Genomic DNA, 20504 nt, shown 5'->3' with positions numbered 1-20504 from the left:
TCAGAAACTATAAAACTCTTAGAGGAAAGCATAGGTAGAACACTCGATGACATAAATCAAAGCAAGATCTTCTATGACCCACCTCCTAGATTAATGAAATAAAAACAAAAATAAACAAGTGGGACCTAATTAAATTTAAAAGCTTTTGCACAGCAAAGGAAACTACAAACAAGGTAAAAAGACAACCCTCAGAATGGGAGAAAATAATAGCAAATTAAACAAGTGATGAATAATTAATTTCCAAAATACACAAGCAGCTCATACAACTTAACACCAGAAAAACAAACAGCCCAATTGAAAAGTGGGGAAAAGATATAAAAAAGACATTTCTCTAAAGAAGACATACAGATGGCTAATAAAAACAATAAAAGATATGCTCAACATCATTCATTATTAGAGAAATGCAAATCAAAACTATAATGAGATACTACCTCACACAAGTCAGAATGGCCATCATCAAAAAGTCTACAAACAATAAATGCTGGAGAGGGTGTGGAGAAAAGGAAACCCACTTGCATTGCTGGTAGGAATGTAAACTGATACAGCCACTATGGAAGACAGTATGGAGATTCCTTAAAAAGCTAGGAATAAAACCACCATATGACCCAGCAATCCCACTCCTAGGCACATACCCTGAGGAAACCAAAATTGAAAAAGACACATGTACCCTAATGTTCATCTCAGCACTATTTACAACAGCTAGAACATTGAAGCAACCTAGATGTCCATCAACAGATGAATGGATAAGGAAGCTGTAGTACATATATACAATGGAATACTATTCAGCCATAAAAAGGAATGCATTTGAGTCAGTTATAATGAAGTGAATGAACCTAGAGCCTATTAAACAGAGTGAAGTAGGTCAGAAAGAAAAATACAAATATCATACACTGATGCATATATATGGAATCTAAAAAGATGGTACTGATGAATTTATATTCAGGGCAGCAATGGAGAAACAGACAGAGAGAACAGACCTATGGACACGGGGATGGGAGGAGGGGAAAAAATTAGACAGAAAATAACAAAGTTCCCACAAAATGCTTAGATGACCTACTATTAATTCCACTTCTCTGAAACTTTCACATTAGATTTTGTGATTCAGTGTAGGCAGTACTGCTTACTAGTTGTGAGAAAGACAGTTCATGGAATGTGCTAGGAAAAAATGTCAGCAGTTTTCAGTTTTGGTCTACAGAAACTGTTGAAAATCAAAGTTGATATACTGAGACTTTAAAAGACATAATTAATTTATTTAAAAATAAGAAATTAAATTAATAATAAAATACTTAGGAAATGGTATGCTTATAAGAATTGACCACATATCCAATTAAGAAATAATTTTTAAAATAATTATGTAAACAGTGATGGTTGTAAATATGCCTCAGACTATGTTAACATACAATGATGCCTTTGTGCTAAGTTTTACTTAATAAAATCATATTTGTAGCCTACTGATCTTGTAGGACTTCAAAGTTATCACCAGTGGTATTGTTTTTACATTATTAAGGCTGTTAGTGTTGAAGGAAGTTTATTGTCTTTCATCTCTATTAGCCTACTTGAAGTTTGACTATAATGAAATACACCTAAAGAAGATCTCTGCTTCTCAAATCCCCAACTCAGTGGTTTAATAACTTGAGGAAAAGATGTTATCCTAAACTGCTCATTAAGTACTAAATCACATCAGGATTCCAAAATCTTGGGATTGTTTTTAACAGTTCATTAAATTTATAGCTTTCTAATGAGACTTGCAAAAACCCATGAAATAGTTACTTATCTATTTTAATTATAAATTGGTATTAAAAACATGACTTGTTCAGTTTTAAGAATTACATATTTCTTCATAGAAAAGTAGATGTACTTTTACAAAAAAAAAAAGTTTGAGAGAGAAGCTAGTAAATTCTCCAATGCTGATTTACAGAGCCTTTGGATTTTCTGGGCATCATCAGAGAAAGAGATTCTTCACATGAATAGACTGTCCATAAAACAGATGCTTACTTAATTACCCTAAGTTTTAATTTTTATTGTTTGTACTAATATTTCTAAAATGCACTGTACTGTCCCTAGTCACCTTAGCTTCCTGAACATAAATTAACTCTTTTATTATCTCAGGATTGTTATTATAAAATTCAGTCCTTAAACTATGCTAAAATATTGTGGTGTCCTTAGGGCTACTGAAGTGTGTTGACAGTTTGCCTCCTCTCAAAATCACTCCAGGAGGTTGTGCTGAAAAATTTCAAAGTAGACAGAAACTCTATTATATGTTTTATTAGATCTATTTCCACTTAAGGCCATCATTTCTCTGCACTGTAGTCACCGCACCCTTCTCATATAACCAGCTACCTAATATTATATCAAAGTGTCTGAATGATATCTCCTGATGAATTAATTGCTCCTTGAATTTGGTGACAGTAGAGTTCCTAAAAATCTTTTTTTCTACCTACTTTCAGGTTTAAGCTTATGTTCATAATCATTTAGTTACATGAAACTTTCTTATTATATCTCTAAAATCAAATCACAGATGTAAATGCAATGTGAAATGTTCCATGACTACACATGATACAATCAGTGTGAACTTCAAACAGTATTGTACCTGGGTAAACAAGAACTCTTGCTTAACATTTTTGAAGTGAGAAGTCATAGCATTAATTCGATCTTCATAGTCACGTAGCTGATCTTGCATGCTTGACCTTTCATCTTGCAGCTTTGATAACTGTAAACAGAAGTTTTTACCATATTAAAAAATATAAAATCAAAAGAAAATTAAATTTTCATTTACTTTGCTTCTTTCAATATCCATTTGAATTTCTAAAATCTACTGATCTTTTAAATGGTATAAAATAGTGTTGTGGGGAGGAGCCAAGATGGCGGAGGAATAGGACGGGGAAACCACTTTCTCTCCTACAAATTCATCAAAATAACTGAACGCAGAGCAAACTTCACAGAACTACTTCTGATCGCTAGCTGAGGTCATCAGGCGCCCAGAAAAGCAACCCATTGTCTTCGAAAGGAGGTAGGACAAAATATAAAAGATAAAAAGAGAGACAAAAGAGCTAAGGATGGAGATCCGTCCCCGGAAGGGAGTCTTAATAGAGGAAGTTTCCAAACACCAGGAAACCCTCGCACTGGTGGGTCTGGGGGAAGTTTTTGAATCTCAGAGGGCAACCTGACTGGGAGGGGAACAATAAATAAAACCCACAGATTACGTGCCCAAAAGCAACTCCCAGCAGAAAAGTACCCCAGACGCTCGCATCCGCCACCAGCAAGTGGGGGCAGAACGGAGAGGAGCAGGCGGCATTGCTTAGGGTAAGGACCGGGCCTGAGTGCCCTGAGGGCAATCAGAGGGAGCTTTTGTGAGTTACCAACTTAAACTGTGGAACAGCAAAAGAGAGAGAGAAAATTTACTGGCCCGAACACACTGCTGGCCGTTCGAAGAACAAAGGGACCGAGCAAGTCCAGAGAAGAGCTCACAGACTGCGGACTACCCCAGCCCCACGGGAGACTGTAGGCAGGGGGTAGGGAAAAGGGGCAGGCTGAGCCCCAAGGACCGCAGCCCCTACCACACTGCAAACAGGCCTCCAGTTTCTAATCAAAGACCTCCTGCGATTCCGGATGGTCAACATCCGCCGGGAGAGTCGCGAGAGACACAGGGCGCAGGCACCCGACCAGCGGGGGTGGGGACTGGGGCTGGGGACGCGGAGGGCAGAAGGCGTGCCGCACCCGGGGAGAGTGCACCCTTCAAGCTCCTGGCTGCCTGAGCCACTCTGACGGGGAAGGCACAAAAAGCAGGCGCAGCTTTTTGTTCTGCACTTTTGTGAAACACCCGAGGGCTGGAACCACGCGCAGCACCGGGCACGCTCCATATAGAACAGCCAGGAGCCTGAGCAGCGTAGACGGGGAAAGCAGCACCAGCCACTCCTCGCAGCGCGATGGAACTAGCAACCTGAATAAGAGTCCACCTCCGTCCGCCTGTGTCAGGGCGGAAATTAGGCACTGAAGAGACCGGCAAACAGAAGCCAAATAAACAAAGGGAACCGCTTCAGAAGGGACTGGTGCAACAGATTAAAATCCCTGTAGATAACACCGACTACACCGGAAGGGGCCTGTAGATATCGAGAAGTGTAAGCTGGAACGAGGAGCTATCTGAAACTGAAGAGAACCCACGCTGACTGCAACAGCTCCAGAGAAATTCCTAGATATATTTTTACTTTTTTTTCTTTTTTCTTTTTTCTCTTTTATTTTCTTTTAAAATTCCCTATTACTCCCCCATTACTCCTTAATTTTCATTTTCATAGATTTTTACGATTTTTTCAATTAGGAAAAAAATTTTTTTTCTTGTGTTTTTTTTTTTTTTCCTTTTTCTCTTCTATTTTCTATTTTCCTTTTTCTCTTATTTCCTTTTTAAAGTCCTCTATTACTCCTCTACTACTCCTTAATTTTCATTTTCATTACACTATAACCTTACAAAAAAAAAAAAAAGAGAAGCCCTATTTTTAAACCGAACTTCATATATATTTCTAAAATTTTGTGTGTGTGTGTTTTGGTTTTTGTTTTTAATATAGCATTTTTAAGAGTCTAATCTCTACTTTAGATTTTTAATCTTTGTTTTTCAGTATATGATATAAATTGTGGACATTTAAGAATCCAAGATTCAGTTCCCATTTTTATTCAGGAGTGTGTTGATTATTCTCTCCCAATCTTGACTCTCCGTTTTCTACCTAAGAACAACTCTATTTCCTCCTTTCCCCTTCTCTTCCCAATCCAATTCTGTGAATCTTTGTGGGTGTCTGGGCTACGGAGAACACTCTGGGAACAGACAACTGTGTAGATCTGTCTCTCTCCTCTTGAGTCCCCCTTTTTCTCCTCCCACTCATCTCTATCTCCCTCCTCCCTCTCCTCTTCTTCATGTAACTCTGTGAACCTCTCTGGGTGTCCCTCACAGGGAAGAATCTTTTCACCATTAACCTAGAAGTTTTATTATCAGTGCTGTATAGTTGTAGAAGTCTTGAGACTACTGGAAGAATAAAACTGAAATCTAGAGGCAGGAGACTTAAGCCCAAAACCTGAGAACACCAGAAAACTCCTGAGTACATGAAACTTTAAGTAATAAGAGACTGTCCAAAAGCCTCCATACCTACGCTGAAACCAACCACCACCCAAGAGCCAATAAGTTTTAGAGCAAGACATACCATGCAAATTCTCCAGCAACGCAGGAACATAGTCCTGAACATCAACATACAGGCTGCCCAAGGTCACATCTAACACATAGACCCATCTCAAAACTCATTACTGGACACTCCATTGCACTCCAGAGAGAAGAAATCAAGTTCCATGCACCAGAACACCGACGCAAGCTTCCCTAACCAGGAAACCTTGACAAGCCAATCGTCCAACCCCACCCACTGGGTAAAACCTCTACAATAAAAAGGAATCACAGACCTCCAGAATACAGAAAGCCCACTCCAGACACAGCAATCTAAACAAGATGAAAAGGCAGAGAAATACCCAACAGGTAAAGGAACATGAAAAATGCCCACCAAGTCAAACAAAAGAGGAGGAAATAGGGAATCTACCTGAAAAAGAATTTAGAATACTGATAATAAAAATGATCCAAAATCTTGAAAACAAAATGGAGTTACAAATAAATAGCCTGGAGATAAAGATTGAAAAGATGCAAGAAATGTTTAATAAAGACCTAGAAGAAATAAAAAAGAGTCAATTAAAAATTAATAATGCAATAAATGAGATCAAAAACACTCTGGAGGGAACCAAGAATAGAATAACGGAGACAGAAGATAGGATAAGTGAGGTAGAAGATAAAATGGTGGAAATAAATGAAGTAGAGAGGAAAAAAGAAAAACGAATCAAAAGAAATGAGGACAACCTCAGGGACCTCTGGGACAATGTGAAACGCCCCAACATTTGAATCATAGGAGTCCCAGAAGAAGAAGACAAAAAGAAAGGCCATGAGAAAATAGTCGAGGAGATAATAGCTGAAAACTTCCCTAAAATGGGGAAGGAAATAGCCACCCAAGTCCAAGAAACCCAGAGAGTCCCAAACAGGATAAACCCAAGGCAAAACACCCCAAGACACATATTAATCAAATTAACAAAGATCAAACACAAAGAACAAATATTAAAAGCAGCAAGGGAGAAACAACAAATAACACACAAAGGGATTCCCATAAGGATAACAGCTGATCTATCAATAGAAACCCTCCAGGCCAGAAGGGAATGGCAGGACATACTTATGGTGATGAAAGAGAATAACCTACAACCTAGATTACTGTACCCAGCAAGGATCTCACTCAGATATGAAGGAGAATTCAAAAGCTTTACAGACAAGCAAAAGCTGAGAGAATTCAGCACCACCAAACCAGCTCTTCAACAAATGCTAAAGGATCTTCTCTAGACAGGAAATGCAGAAAGGTTGTATAACCGTGAACCCAAAACAACAAAGTAAATGGCAACGGGACCACACCTATCAATAATTACCTTAAATGTAAATGGGTTGAATGCCCAACCAAAAGACAAAGATTGGCTGAATGGATACAAAAACAAGACCTCTATATATGCTGTCTACAAGAGACCCACCTCAAAACAAGAAACACATACATACTAAAAGTGAAGGGCTGGAAAAAAATATTTCACGCAAACGGAGACCAAAAGAAAGCAGGAGTCGCAATACTCATATCAGATAAAATAGACTTTCAAATAAAGGCTGTGAAAAGAGACAAAGATGGACACTACATAATGATCAAAGGATGAATCCAAGAAGAGGATATAACAATTATAAATATATATGCACCCAACATAGGAGCACAGCAATATGTACAGCAAATGCTAACGAGTATGAAAGAGGAAATTAATAGTAACACAATAATAGTGGGAGACTTTAATACCCCACTCACAACTATGGATAGATCAACTAAACAGAAAATTAACAAGGAAACATAAACCTTAAATGACACAATGGACCAGCTAGACCTAATTGACATCTGTAGGATATTTCACCCCAAAACAATCAACTTCACCTTTTTCTCAAGTGCACACGGAACCTTCTCCAGAATAGATCACATCCTGGGCCATAAATCTGGTCTTGGAAAATTCAAAAAAATTGAAATCATTCCAGTCATCTTTTCTGACCACAGTGCAGTAAGATTAGATCTCAATTACAGGAAAAAAATTGTTAAAAATTCAAACATATGGAGGCTAAATAACATGCTTCTGAATAACCAACAAATCATAGAAGAAATCAAAAAAGAAATCAAAATATGCATAGAAATGAATGAAAATGAAAACACAACAACCCAAAACCTATGGGACACTGTAAAAGCAGTGCTAAGGGTAAGGTTCATAGCATTACAGGCTTACCTCAAGAAACAAGAAAAAAGCCAAATAAATAACCTAACTCTACACCTAAAGCAATTAGAGAAGGAAGAAATGAAGAACCCCAGGGTTAGTAGAAGGAAAGAAATCTTAAAAATTAGGGCAGAAATAAATGCAAAAGAAACTAAAGAGACCATAGCAAAAATCAACAAAGTTAAAGCAGGTTTTTTGAAAAAATAAACAAAATTGACAAACCATTAGCAAGACTCATTAAGAAACAAAGAGAGAAGAACCAAATTAACAAAATTAGAAATGAAAATGGAGAGATCACAACAGACAACACTGAAATACAAAGGATCATAAGAGACTACTACCAGCAGCTCTATGCCAATAAAATGGACAACTTGGATGAAATAGACAAATTCTTAGAAAAGTATAACTTTCCAAAACTGAACCAGGAAGAAATAGAAGATCTTAACAGAGCCATCACAAGCAAGGAAATCGAAACTGTAATCAGAAATCTTCCAACAAACAAAAGCCCAGGACAAGATGGCTTCACAGCTGAATTCTACCAAAAATTTAGAGAAGAGCTAACACTTATCTTACTCAAACTCTTCCAGAAAATTGCAGAAAAAGGTAAACTTCCAAACTCATTCTATGAGGCCACCGTCACCCTAATTCCAAAACCAGACTAAGATGCCACAAAAAAAGAAAACGACAGGCCAATATCACTGATGAACATAGATGCAAAAATCCTTAAAAAAATTCTAGCAAACAGAATCCAACAACATATTAAAAAAATCATACACCATGACCAAATGGGCTTTATCCCAGGAATGCAAGGATTCTTTAATATTCACAAATCAATCAATGTAATACACCACATTAACAAATTGAAAGATAAAAACCATATGATTATCTCAATAGATGCAGAAAAAGCCTTTGACAAAATTCAACACTCATTTATGATTAAAACTCTCCAGAAAGCAGGAATAGAAGGAATATACCTCAACATAATAAAAGCTATATATGACAAACCCACAGCAATCATCACCCTCAATGGTGAAAAATTGAAAGCATTTCCCCTGAAATCAGGAACAAGACAAGGGTGCCCATTCTCACCACTACTATTCAACATAGTGTTGGAAGTTTTGGCCACAGCAATCAGAGCAGAAAAAGAAGTAAAAGGAATCCAGATAGGAAAAGAAGAAGTGAAACTCTTGCTGTTTGCAGATGACATGATCCTCTACATAGAAAACCCTAAAGACTACCAGAAAATTACTAGAGCTAATCAATGAATATAGTAAGGTTGCAGGATATAAAATTAACAGACAGAAATCCCTTGCATTCCTATACACTAACAATGAAAAAACAGATAGAGAAATTAAGGAAACAATACCATTCACCATTGCAACAAAAAGAATAAAATACTTAGGAGTACATCTACCTAAAGAAACAAAAGAACTATACATAGAAAACTATAAAACACTGATGAAAGAAATCAAAGAGGACACAAACAGATGGAGAAACATACCGTGTTCATGGATTGGAAGAATCAATATTGTCAAAATGGCTATTCTACCCAAAGCAATCTATAGATTCAATGCAATCCCTATCAAGCTACCAACGGTATTTTTCACAGAACTAGAACAAATAATTTCACAATTTGTATGGAAATACAAAAAACCTTGAATAGCCAAAGTAATCTTGAGAAAGAAGAATGGAACTGGAGGAATCAACCTGCCTGACTTCAGACTCTACTACAAAGCCACAGTCATCAAGACAGTATAGTATTGGCACAAAGACAGAAATATATATCAATGGAACAGAATAGAAAGCCCAGAGATAAATCCACGAACCTATGGACACCTTATCTTTGACAAAGGAGGCAAGGATATACAGTGGAAAAAAGACAACCTCTTTAACAAGTGGTGCTGGGAAAACTGGCCAACCACTTGTAAAAGAATGAAACTAGAACACTTTCTAACACCATACACAAAAATAAACTCAAAATGGATTAAAGATCTAAATGTAAGACAAGAAATTATAAAACTCCTAGAGGAGAACATAGGCAAAACACTCTCCGACATAAATCACAGCAGGATCCTCTATGACCCACATCCCAGAATATTGGAAATAAAAGCAAAAATAAACAAATGGGACCTAATGAAACTTAAAAGCTTTTGCACAACAAAGGAAACTATAAGTAAGGTGAAAAGACAGCCCTCAGATTGGGAGAAAATAATAGCAAATGAAGCAACAGACAAAGGATTAATCTCAAAAATATACAAGCAACTTCTCCAACTCAACTCCAGAAAAATAAATGACCCAATCAAAAAATGGGCCAAAGAACTAAACAGACATTTCTCCAAAGAAGACATACAGATGGCTAACAAACACATGAAAAGATGCTCAACATCACTCATTATCAGAGAAATGCAAATGAAAACCACAATGAGGTACCATAACATGCCAGTCAGGATGGCTGCTATCCAAAAGTCTACAAGCAATAAATACTGGAGAGGGTGTGGAGAAAAGGGAACCCTCTTACACTGTTGGTGGGAATGCAAACTGGTACAGCCACTATGGAGAACAGTGTGGAGATTTCTTAAAAAACTGGAAATAGAGCTGCCATATGACCCAGCAATCCCACTTCTGGGCATACACACCGAAGAAACTAGATCTGAAAGAGACACGTGCACCCCAGTGTTCATCGCAGCACTGTTTATCATAGCCAGGACATGGAAGCAACCTAGATGCCCATCAGCAGACGAATGGATAAGGAAGCTGTGGTACATATACACCATGGAATATTACTCAGCTGTTAAAAAGAATTCATTTGAATCAGTCCTAATGAGATGGATGAAACTGGAGCCCATTATACAGAGTGAAGTAAGCCAGAAAGATATAGAACATTACAGCATACTAACACATATATATGGAATTTAGAAAGATGGTAATGATAACCCTATATGCAAAACAGAAAAAGAGACGCAGATGTACAGAACAGAATTTTGGACCCTGTGGGAGAAGGTGAGGGTGGGATGTTTCAAGAGAACAGCATGTATATTATCTATAGTGAAACAGATCACCAGCCCAGGTGGGATGCATGAGACAAGTGCTCGGGCCTGGTGCACTGGGAAGACCCAGAGGAATCGGGTGGAGAGGGAAGTGGGAGGGGGGATCGAGATGGGGAATACATGTAACTCCATGGCTGATTCATGTCAATCTATGACAAAACCCACTGCAATGTTGTGAAGTAATCAGCCTCCAACTAATAAAAAAATATATAAAATAGTGTTGTGATTTAAAGAGAACTGTGGGAAAATTAGCACCATATTAAAAGAGATTATCAGATTTACAGTGTTAGCAGGTCCACTGACAAAATGTATTTTTCATATCACAAGATTTAAAAGGAGAAATGATATTCTATTCTATAATTAAACTACAAGATAGCTAAGGCAAACAGACCATAGCAACAAGATGTAACAAAAACATACAGCACAAAACATAAATTTGAAAAGTAGCTGAACACCCAGCATAATACCTTCTCCCTGAACTTCTATTCAAAACCAGTAAATTTAGTCTAAGATCACCTGGGGAAGGAAAAGGATGCCCACTCCAGTATTCTCGCCTGGAGAATTCCATGAACTGTATAGTCCATGGGGTCACAAAGAGTCTGACACAACTGAGTGACTTTCACTTTCACTTTTCAACAGCACAGAACAGTATTAACTCTCACAGGCTTAAAATCTGTTTCTTAATGAATTTTATATGGCTTTGAATGAGAACCTTGAGTAGAAAAAGAAAAAACCATTGCAAATGCAAACAGACAAACAAATCTTTAGGAAATTACAAGGCAGTTTCTCAGGACCACTAGAATGTGTCACCCCTCAAAGCAATATAAAAGCTTAACAAGGCTTAACAAAAGCTTAACATATTCCTTAGTATCTTGAGCTATGGCTCCCCATGTTGGGGCAACGATCCAGGAAGTACACAACACCATCCACTGAAGTATAGAAGAAATATTTAAATTTTCAACTAAATGAGAAAGACAATACTAATTTACTCATTTTTCATGTCCTATATTTTATTAAACTTAGGGTAGTGTTGACCCTTGAACAATCTGGGTCTGAATGGTGGGTTTACTTATACACAGATTTTTTTTTTCAATTAAAAAAAGTAACTATATTTTCATTTTACAGATCTTTAAGTGTGGGGAAAAGTTTGTGTTTGATTAGAGACCAAAATATGGGGAATCAAAAGAACTAAAGTTTGAGTCCTGATTCTATCCAAACTGTTTCAGCTTCCCGCCGTTCAGTAAATCATTTATCAGTTCCTTGTTTTTGAGGGAGAGATAGCAGTACTCAAATTTCCCACAGTCAGCAGGGCAGGTAGCACCCCTAATCCGCACACTGTTCAAGGTCAACTTTAATGATAAACATATATTTTTGCTTTTTATTTCATTAACTTCAGTTTTTATTTTAATTCCCTCTTTTTTAACTGTACTATTCTTTTTAAAAACCTATTAAGAGGAATTCTTAGTTTCTTTATTTTTTGTCTTACTGATTTTTATGACCTAAATGTTTATGTCACCCCCAAATTCATATACTGAAACTTTAATACTCAATATGATGTTACCTGGAGGTGGAGTTGTTGGAGGTAAGTAGGTTTAAATTAGGACACAAGGGTAGGACCCCCATGATAGGATTAAGGTTGGAGAAGACTCTTGAGAGTCCCTTGGACAGCAAGGAGATCCAACCAGTCAATCCTAAAGGAAATCAGTCCTGAATATTCACTGGAAGGACTGATGCTGAAGCTGAAACTCTAATACTTTGGCCACCTGATATGAACTGACTCATTTGAAAAGATTCTGATGCTGAGAAAGACTGAAGGTGGGAGAAGGGGACGACAGAGGATGAGATGGTTGAATGGCATCACCGACTCAATGGACATGAGTTTGAGTAAACTCCAGGAGTTGGTGATAGAAAGGGAGGCCTGGTGTGCTGCAGTCCATGGGGTTGCAAAGAGTCGGACACGACTGAGCAACAGCACTGAACTGAAGAAGATGAAGAGAGACCAGAGCTTTCTCTCTCTCTCAGCTGCATGAAATGGAGCCAGAAGGCAACCATGTACAGGCCAGGAAGAGGGCTCTCACCCAATATATTCATCCAATATGGCACCCTGATCTTGACTTCTAGCCTCCAAAATTTTGAGAAATAAATGTCTGCTTTTTAAGTTACTGAGTCTATGTTATTTCAGTATAGCAACCCAAGCTAAGACACTGATTTAAATATAAAGGAATTTAAGCTACAAGTTTTCTCTAAGATTTTTGCTGTTTTTCATTTCATGGACAGAGAAGCCTGGTGGGCTATAGTCCATGAGGTCCAAAGAGCTGGGCATGAATGAGAACACATGGATGTGGGTACGAAATAGTCTCCTTTTGCTGTTTTCTAAAAGGTGACTTTTTTTTCCCTTTCAACTTCTCTTTACTATAAAGTTATCCAGATGCTGAAGGGCAGGGAAGCCTGGCGTGCTACAATCCATGAGGTGACAAAGAGTTGGACATGACTGGGTGACTGAACAACAACAATTCAGAATATATTTCTGAGAAACTTGCCTAAGCATTTAAGATGTCTATTTTAGTCAGCTCAGACTGCCATAACAAGAAATCATAGACTGGGTGGCTAAAACAATGGAAGTTTATTTCTCCCAATTATGGAAGCTAGGAGGTCCAAGATCAAGGTGCCAGTCAATCTGGTTTCAGTGAAATTTCTCTTCCTGACTTGCAAATGACTGCCTTCTCAGTGTGCCCTCACATGACAGAAGGAGCCCTGGTCTCTCTTCCTCTCTTACAAGACCACTAGTCCCAGTGCAGCCCCCTCGCCCCCACATCTTCTTGTCGTCGTTCAGTGGCTCAGTCGTGTCCAACTCTTTGCAGCCCCATGGACTGCAGCATGTCAGGCTTCCCTGTCCTTCACTGTCTCCCAGAGTTTGCTCAAACTCAAGTCCACTGAGTTGATGATGCCATCCAACCATCTCATCCTCTGTCATCCCCTTCTCCTCCTGCCGTCAATCTTTCCCAGCATCAGGGTCTTTTCCAATGAATCAGCTCTTTGCTTCAGGTGACCAAAGTATTGGAGCTACCCTGCCCCCCCACAACTAGAACTTCAAAGGCCCCACCTCTAAAGATCACGGTCTCTCTTACTCTTCTGGTTGTTCAGTCATTCAGTCATGTCCAGCTGTTTGCAACCCCATGAACTGCAGCATGCCACGCTTCCCTGTCCCTCACCATCTCCCAGAATTTGCCCAAGCTCACATTCATTGTATCGGTGATGCCATCCTGCCATTTCATGTTCTGATACCCTCTTCTCCTTCTGCCCTCAATCTTTCCCAGCAAAGGGACTTTTCCTATGAGTTGTCCATTTACATGAGATAACCAAAATACTGGAGCTTCAGCATCAGTCCTTCCAGTGAATATTCAGGGTTGATCTCTCTTAAGATTGACTGGTTTGATCTCCTTGCAGTCCAAGGGACGTATAAGAGTTTTCTCCAGTACCACAGTTTGAAGGTATCAATTCTTTGGCATTCTGCCTTATTTATGGTCCAGCTCTCACAACCATATGTGACCACTGGAAAGACCATAGCCTTGACTATACAGACCTTTGTCGGCAGAGTAATGTCTGTTTTTCAACACACTGTCTAGGTTTGTCATTGCTTTCCTGCCAAGAAGCAAACGTTTTCTGATTTCATGGCTGCAGTCACCATCTGCAGTGATTTTGGAGCCCAACAAGAGGAAATCTGTCACTACTTGCACATTTTCCCCCTCCATTTGCCATGCAGTAATGGGGCCGGATGCCATGACTTAGTTTTTTTTACTATTTAGTCTTAAGCCGGCTTCTTCACTCTCCTCCTCCACCCTCACCAAGAGGCTCTTTAGTTCCTCTTTGCTCTCTGCCGTTAGCACATATCTGAGGTTGCTGAGGTCCTGCTTATCTTGATTTCAGTTTGTAACTCACCCAGGCCAGCCTTTCTCATGATGTGCTCAGCGTATAGGTTAAACAAACAGGTGACAGCAGACAGCCCTGTCGTACTCCTTTCTCAATCTTGAGCCAATCAGTTGTTCCATACAGGGTTTTAACTGTTGCTTCTTGACCCACATACAAGTTCCTCAAGAGGTAGGTAAGATGGTCTGGTATTCCCATCTCTCTAAGAGCATTCCACAGTTTGTCATGATCCATACAGTCAAGGCTTTAGCACAGTAGATGAAATAGAGATGGATGTTTTTCTGAAATTCCCTTGCTCTCTCTATAATCCAGCAAATGCTGGCAATTTGATTTCTAGTTCCTCTTCCTTTTCTAAACCCAACTTGGACATCTGGAAGTTCTTAGTTTGCACAATGCTGAAGCCCAGCATGTAAGATTTTATGCATGACCTTTCTAGCATGAGAGATGAGTGCAATTGTCCAATGGTTAGCAGATTCTTTGATACTACCCTTCTGGTGGTTAGCATAAGGATCAACCTTTTCCAGGTCACCTTCCTCTTATAAGAACACTAATCCCAGTCCCCAGCCCATCTAGACCGCATCTAAACCTAATTGCCTCCCAAAGACCCCATCTCTAAAGACTATCACACTGGGAGTTAGGGCTTCAGCATATGAATTACTGGAAGAGGAACACAAACATTCAGTCCATAATAATGGAGAGTAATCTTTTAAACTGTTTATTATTAATTCTGTTGGCTTATGATCAGAAAATGTGACCTATAAAATTTCTATCATTCATTTTTAATTGTTGTAAATATATATAGTATAAAATTTACCATTTTAAACATTTGCCAGTGTATATTAAGTACAATGGCATTATATATATCCACACATTGTACAACCATCACTACCATCCATTTCCAAAAGTTTTTCATCCTCCCAAACTGAAACTCTGTATCCATTAAATACTAATCCCACATCCTCCTTATCTCCAGCCCCTGGAAATCACCATTCTACTTTATGTCTATAAATCTGACTACTCTAGGTTACCTCATATTGGTGGAATCATACCTTTGATAATCATGCCTTACCAAACCATATCAAGTGTTCATCCTTATGTGTTCAGCTTATTTCACTTAGCATACTGTATTGAAGGTTAATCATTCATTTTTAGGTTTTATGCTGGTCTGGTACACAATCTACCTTTGTAAATGTTTTGTGAACATATTATACTTAAGGGATGTATGTTCTCTTTGTTTTTATTTTTGTTGTATTATTCATATACTGTATATCCTTATTTTTGTCTTTTGTGTGTGTGTGTGTGTGCTCAGTCACTCAGTCATGTCCCACTCTTTGTGACAACATGGACTGTAGCACACCAAGCTCCTTTGTCCACGGAATTTTTCTGGCAAGAATACTGGAACATGTTTTCATTTTCTACTCTGGGGATCTTCCCAACCCAGGGATCAAATCCAGGTTTCTTGTGTCTCCTGCATTGGCAGGCAGATTCATTACCTCAGTGCTACCTGGGAACTCCAGATACTGAAGTACCTCAGTGAATATTTTTGTCAAGGTCTACTAGAATTTATAATAGCTTTTACTTTTATGTATTTGGCTATTGTGTTGTTTGGTACTTTATCACTTTTATTTTCTTTGTCAATTATGACTTTTATCATTGCCTAATAAACCCAAAGCAAAAGAATCTGCTTTTCAAATTAAAGCATAATTATTCATTCTCCACAACTTGATAATTCCTTCCCCATAGAGCTCCCAAACAACATTTCACTGCCTCTTTCTTAAATATAAAATGATATGCAAGGATCACCAGTTACTTATTGAAAACTTACATAATGTATGGGACATCAAGATAAAAAGATCCCAAAGAAAACAAGAGAATTCAGGACAAAAAAGACAAGAACTAAAGACACACACACACATATACACTTAGATTGTAATTGATAATATACTCCTAAAAGACCATGTGACACAAAAAAGCAATAAGCACACAACCTGAAAATTTAACATATGATTGATATAGTTGCCAAAATTAAAATTGCTGTGTAAAGATGAAACAAAACTCTAAAAGCTTCCAGAGAATGAAAAAGTAACCTACAAAGAAATGGAAATCAATTTTAAAAAATAAGAACTGAAAATCATTTTAATCAGAAAACTAAGATCATGGCATCTGGTCCCATCACTTCATGGGAAATAGATGGGGATACAGTGGAAACAGTACCAGACTTTATTTTGGGGGGCTTCAAAATCACTGCAGATGGTGATTGCAGCCATGAAATTAAAAGAAGCTTACTCCTTGGAAGGAAAGTTATGACTAACATAGATAGCATATTAAAAAGCAGAGACATTACTTTGTCAACAAAGGTCCGTCTAGTCAAGGCTATGGTTTTTCCAGTAGTCATGTATGGATGTGAGAGTTGGACTGTGAAGAGCACTGAGCACCGAAAAATTGATGCTTTTGAGCTGTGGTGTTGGAGAAGACTCTTGAGAGTCCCTTGGACTGCAAGGAGATCCAACTAGTCCATCCTAAAGGAGATCAGTCCTGGGGGTGTTCATTGGAAGGATTGATGCTGAAGCTGAAACTCCAATACTCTGGCCACCTCATGCAAAAAGTTGACTCATTGGAAAAGACCCTGATGCTGGGAAGGATTGGGGGTGGGAGGAGAAGGGTACAACAGAGGATGAGATGGCTGGATGGCATCACCAACTCGATGGACATGAATTTGAGTAAACTCAGGGAGTTGGTGATGGACAGGGAGGCCTGGCGTGCTGAGATTCATGGGGTCACAAAGAGTCGGACACGACTGAGACACTGAACTGAACTGATTCACCATCAACACTGTTTGAAAGACAACAGGGCAAAATTCTTGATAAATTCTGTGAAAGTTTTATTTTTAATCTAGGATTTTTTATCCAGCCAAATTACCATCAAATGTGAAGATAAATAAAAATATTTTTAGATTCAGAGTGTTTACCTCACATAGACACTTCTTAGGGAGACACAAGAAACTAGTTCATCAAAATAAGGGAATGACTCAAGAAAAAAAGAAGATATGTGACGTAGGAAATAGACCATCAACCAAGTAAAGGAATAAAGTGAATTCACAAGTTAACAGCTGGGAAATAGGCTTTTGGAAAAACAGTCCACTTGGGAAACACAGGATTCCAGGAGGAAGTAGTAAGGCAGAGAGAAAGTATCTTGATGATCCGATAGTATGATTTAAGGAATATAAAGTTAAAGCAGGCAGTGCAAGTGGCAACCAAAGATGTGAGGAACTAAAAGCACTGCGGGCCCTTCTTGAAACAACCACACATGAACAGTATCCAACCAGTCAAAAGATGAATCAAAAGTGAAAACTTCAAAATAAGATAAACTTAGTAAAGTGCTGTATTAAGGACCATTAAATCCTATTAAATATAAAATTAAGACTAAATACTTGTAGTAAATTAAGAGCATTGAATAGAATGCAAATAAAATAAACCTTGATAATACAGAAATAGTAAAAACCACTGTTTTGAATGGAGAAAAGAAGGTATCAGAAAGGGTAGGAGGGCTAATCTCTTCATTTCAAAGATGAGAAATGAAAGATCAGGGAGTCAACTCATACCATCTACAAATGAAGCAAAGAATTTTTTTAGAAACACTTAATTTAACAATTTCATTTTTCTTATTTAGTTTTTCTTAATGTTACAGAAATTTTTTCACAACCACTATCTCTTATAACCAAGTAACACTCACTGACAGTCAACAATTTCTTTCATTTTCTCCTTTAAACACAAGTAAAATTATATTTCTATGCTAAAAACAGCACATGTAATAGGATCTTATTTTTATAATACTCCTGTCTTTTTTGTCTATATACCGGTAGATCATGATGTCTAGGATATTTGTTTAAAGTCATGATAGTCACATCTATGGTCAACAGTGAGTATTCTGGGGAAAGAATATCTTGTATTTTTTATTTTATACCCTTCTCTTCTGTTTGAATATTTTAAACTTTCAAGAGTTGCTTTTTTAATATCAGAGTTTATTAGGTGACATGATTATGGTCCTCATTATTCTTTGTTCTTTAATATTTTTTTAAAAATAGCTAATCCAGGTAATAAGTATATAAAATCCTATAAGACATATTATGGCAATAATACCCAAAATGAACATTTTAATGGAACTTAACCTATATTAATGTCCTTAGAGCAGTATAACAACCTTGTGAAAGAATTATTTTCCTCATCTCCAGTATGCATAAGAAGAAGAAACTGACTCAACGCTGATATACAGGATCTGAACTCAGGACTGGACACTTATTAACATTATTATTCCTTAGTATTCAATGCTAGATCTCTTATATTTCCTAATGTAGTTCTTCACTTAAAAAGCAAAATCTGAAACCATCTAATTAGATATAAGTAAATAAGAATATTTTTAAAAAATATTTTCAAGAAGCAGAGTGAAGGATTTTCATTTTCATTTCTCAGAAGAGAGAAGACTTTGTCTTCCATTCTCTAAAGCAGTGTAAGCATCATAGGTTCTTCTTGGACTCTTTCACACAACACATTGCCATGTGATGGAACTTTAGACTGACTGCTCAATGTCTTTAAAAGTTTCCTGAGCTGGTTACAGTTTTTATTTTTAACAACTACCATGCTTTGGTTGCAAGCTGGTTAAAATACTCCTTTGTTGTTTAGTCACTAAGTCCTGTCCGACTCTTTGCGGACGACAAATGGACGACACCCACCAGGCTTCTTTGTCCACGGAAGGATTTCTCAGGCAAGAATACTGGAGTGGGTTGCTATTGCTTCTCCAGGGGATCTTCTGGACCCAGAGATGGAACCGACTCTCCTCTACTGGGAGGCGAATTCTTTACCGCTGAGCCACCAGGGAATCCCCCAAATACTCCTTGCAGCGTAAAATATTTTTATACCGTTCTGTGACAACTTAATCCTCACTTTGAAAAGCTGTAAACTGCACACTGTACATACTTACTAGAACATCCCCCTTGAAAACATTTCCTCGAGTCACTTTAAATATCATAGGAAGAAACTCAAAAAGAAAAGTCAACCACACGTGTTTTGTTTACAAACATCCGCAAATAACTGTTGCTACGCAAACCTCAGAAGTCACTTTGCAAACCGCGCTTAATTCTGAGGCAGGAAAAAGCCGGCGCTTTTTCCCTCTACTACTTAGGAGGTTGCAGATGAATGCAAGAATTGGAAGAGGAGGGAGTAAAGATTCAAACTTTATATACCAATTAGCGTTTCAATTGGATTGATTGATATCAACGATTAGCAAGTATCGAAAAGGGCTAGCAGGTGAGCAAAGAAAGAGATGGTACTGAAGAGGTAAACCGAGAAAAGATGGCACACGGGAAGGAACAAGAGAAATAAAAGGGTTTGGGTATTTCTGCCAACCAAAAAACGTCCCCTCAAAGGCCCCCTCTCCCCTCGCCCGCCCCACCTCGCCTTCTTCACCTGATCCTTACCTGCTCTTCCAGTGTCTTGTTCTCCTCGTTCGCCACCGGGATAGCGAACCCATCCTCCCAACGCAGCTCCGCCAGGAATTCACTACTCATGATGACAAATAGATAGGGGACCTCAGAAAAGGTGCAGAAGAAAGAGCCACCTTCTCATTTCACCCGTGAGCGGCACCTGAGGCAACCCCAGGAACTCGCAAAGCTCCGGAGTAGTTGCTACCCGAGCTCTAGCAACCGTTTCGCGCCCTTAGTTACCAAACCGGAAGCGCTCGGGTCCTGAAGCAAAACTTCCGGTCGAGGACACTGTCCCTGAATCCAGGACAACTTTTTCTTCTTGAACCCCCAGGGAAGAGAATCAGTGTACTCTTCCAGAGGTTCCTTGGGGTTGCCAGGTGCCGGCATAACAGTCCTTCAACGTGCGGCTCGGGATAACCTCATCTGCGGTCCCGGGGGTGTGTAAAATCCGGCGCCTGCGGTCTCCCGGGGGCCGCAAGGCACGGATCCGCACTGCGCCAGGCGGCAGATGAAAGCTAACAAAAAGAATGTTCAAGTGGCGTTTGAGTTTCATTAGTAGGCGAAATCTCGGTAGACTGAAGTAGACAGAGATTTTTGAAGCAGAGTTAACTCCCTGGAAACGTTGCTGGATGTTTTGATCCTCGTCTCTTTTAACTTCTGGTCTTCCAGTTTACAATCTTAGCTAACCGCAG

General features: G+C 38.6%; 1 protein-coding gene across 2 annotated transcripts in view; it reads right to left on the bottom strand.

The window, feature by feature from the left end:
• CCDC39 (coiled-coil domain 39 molecular ruler complex subunit) overlaps positions 1 to 20265 on the bottom strand; it is a 61277-nt gene extending 41012 nt beyond the window's left edge. Inside the window, exons 1-2 of one of the 2 annotated variants that reach the window (XM_070466348.1) lie at positions 19807 to 20265; positions 2591 to 2710 (exon numbers count right to left, since the gene is read on the bottom strand). In XM_070466348.1, the coding sequence (XP_070322449.1) occupies positions 2591 to 2710; positions 19807 to 19896 (210 nt within the window). In that variant the 5' untranslated portion in view covers positions 19897 to 20265. The remainder of the gene's footprint in view (positions 1 to 2590; positions 2711 to 19806) is intronic. The other variant, XM_070466347.1, reaches the window with a different exon arrangement.
• Between the last annotated feature and the right edge of the window lie 239 nt (positions 20266 to 20504).

This window comes from Odocoileus virginianus, chromosome 4 (assembly GCF_023699985.2).
Source record: "Odocoileus virginianus isolate 20LAN1187 ecotype Illinois chromosome 4, Ovbor_1.2, whole genome shotgun sequence".
NCBI lineage: Eukaryota > Metazoa > Chordata > Mammalia > Artiodactyla > Cervidae > Odocoileus > Odocoileus virginianus.
The sequence above is the reverse complement of the archived record's forward strand: the minus strand, read 5'-3'. Positions and strand labels throughout refer to the sequence as shown.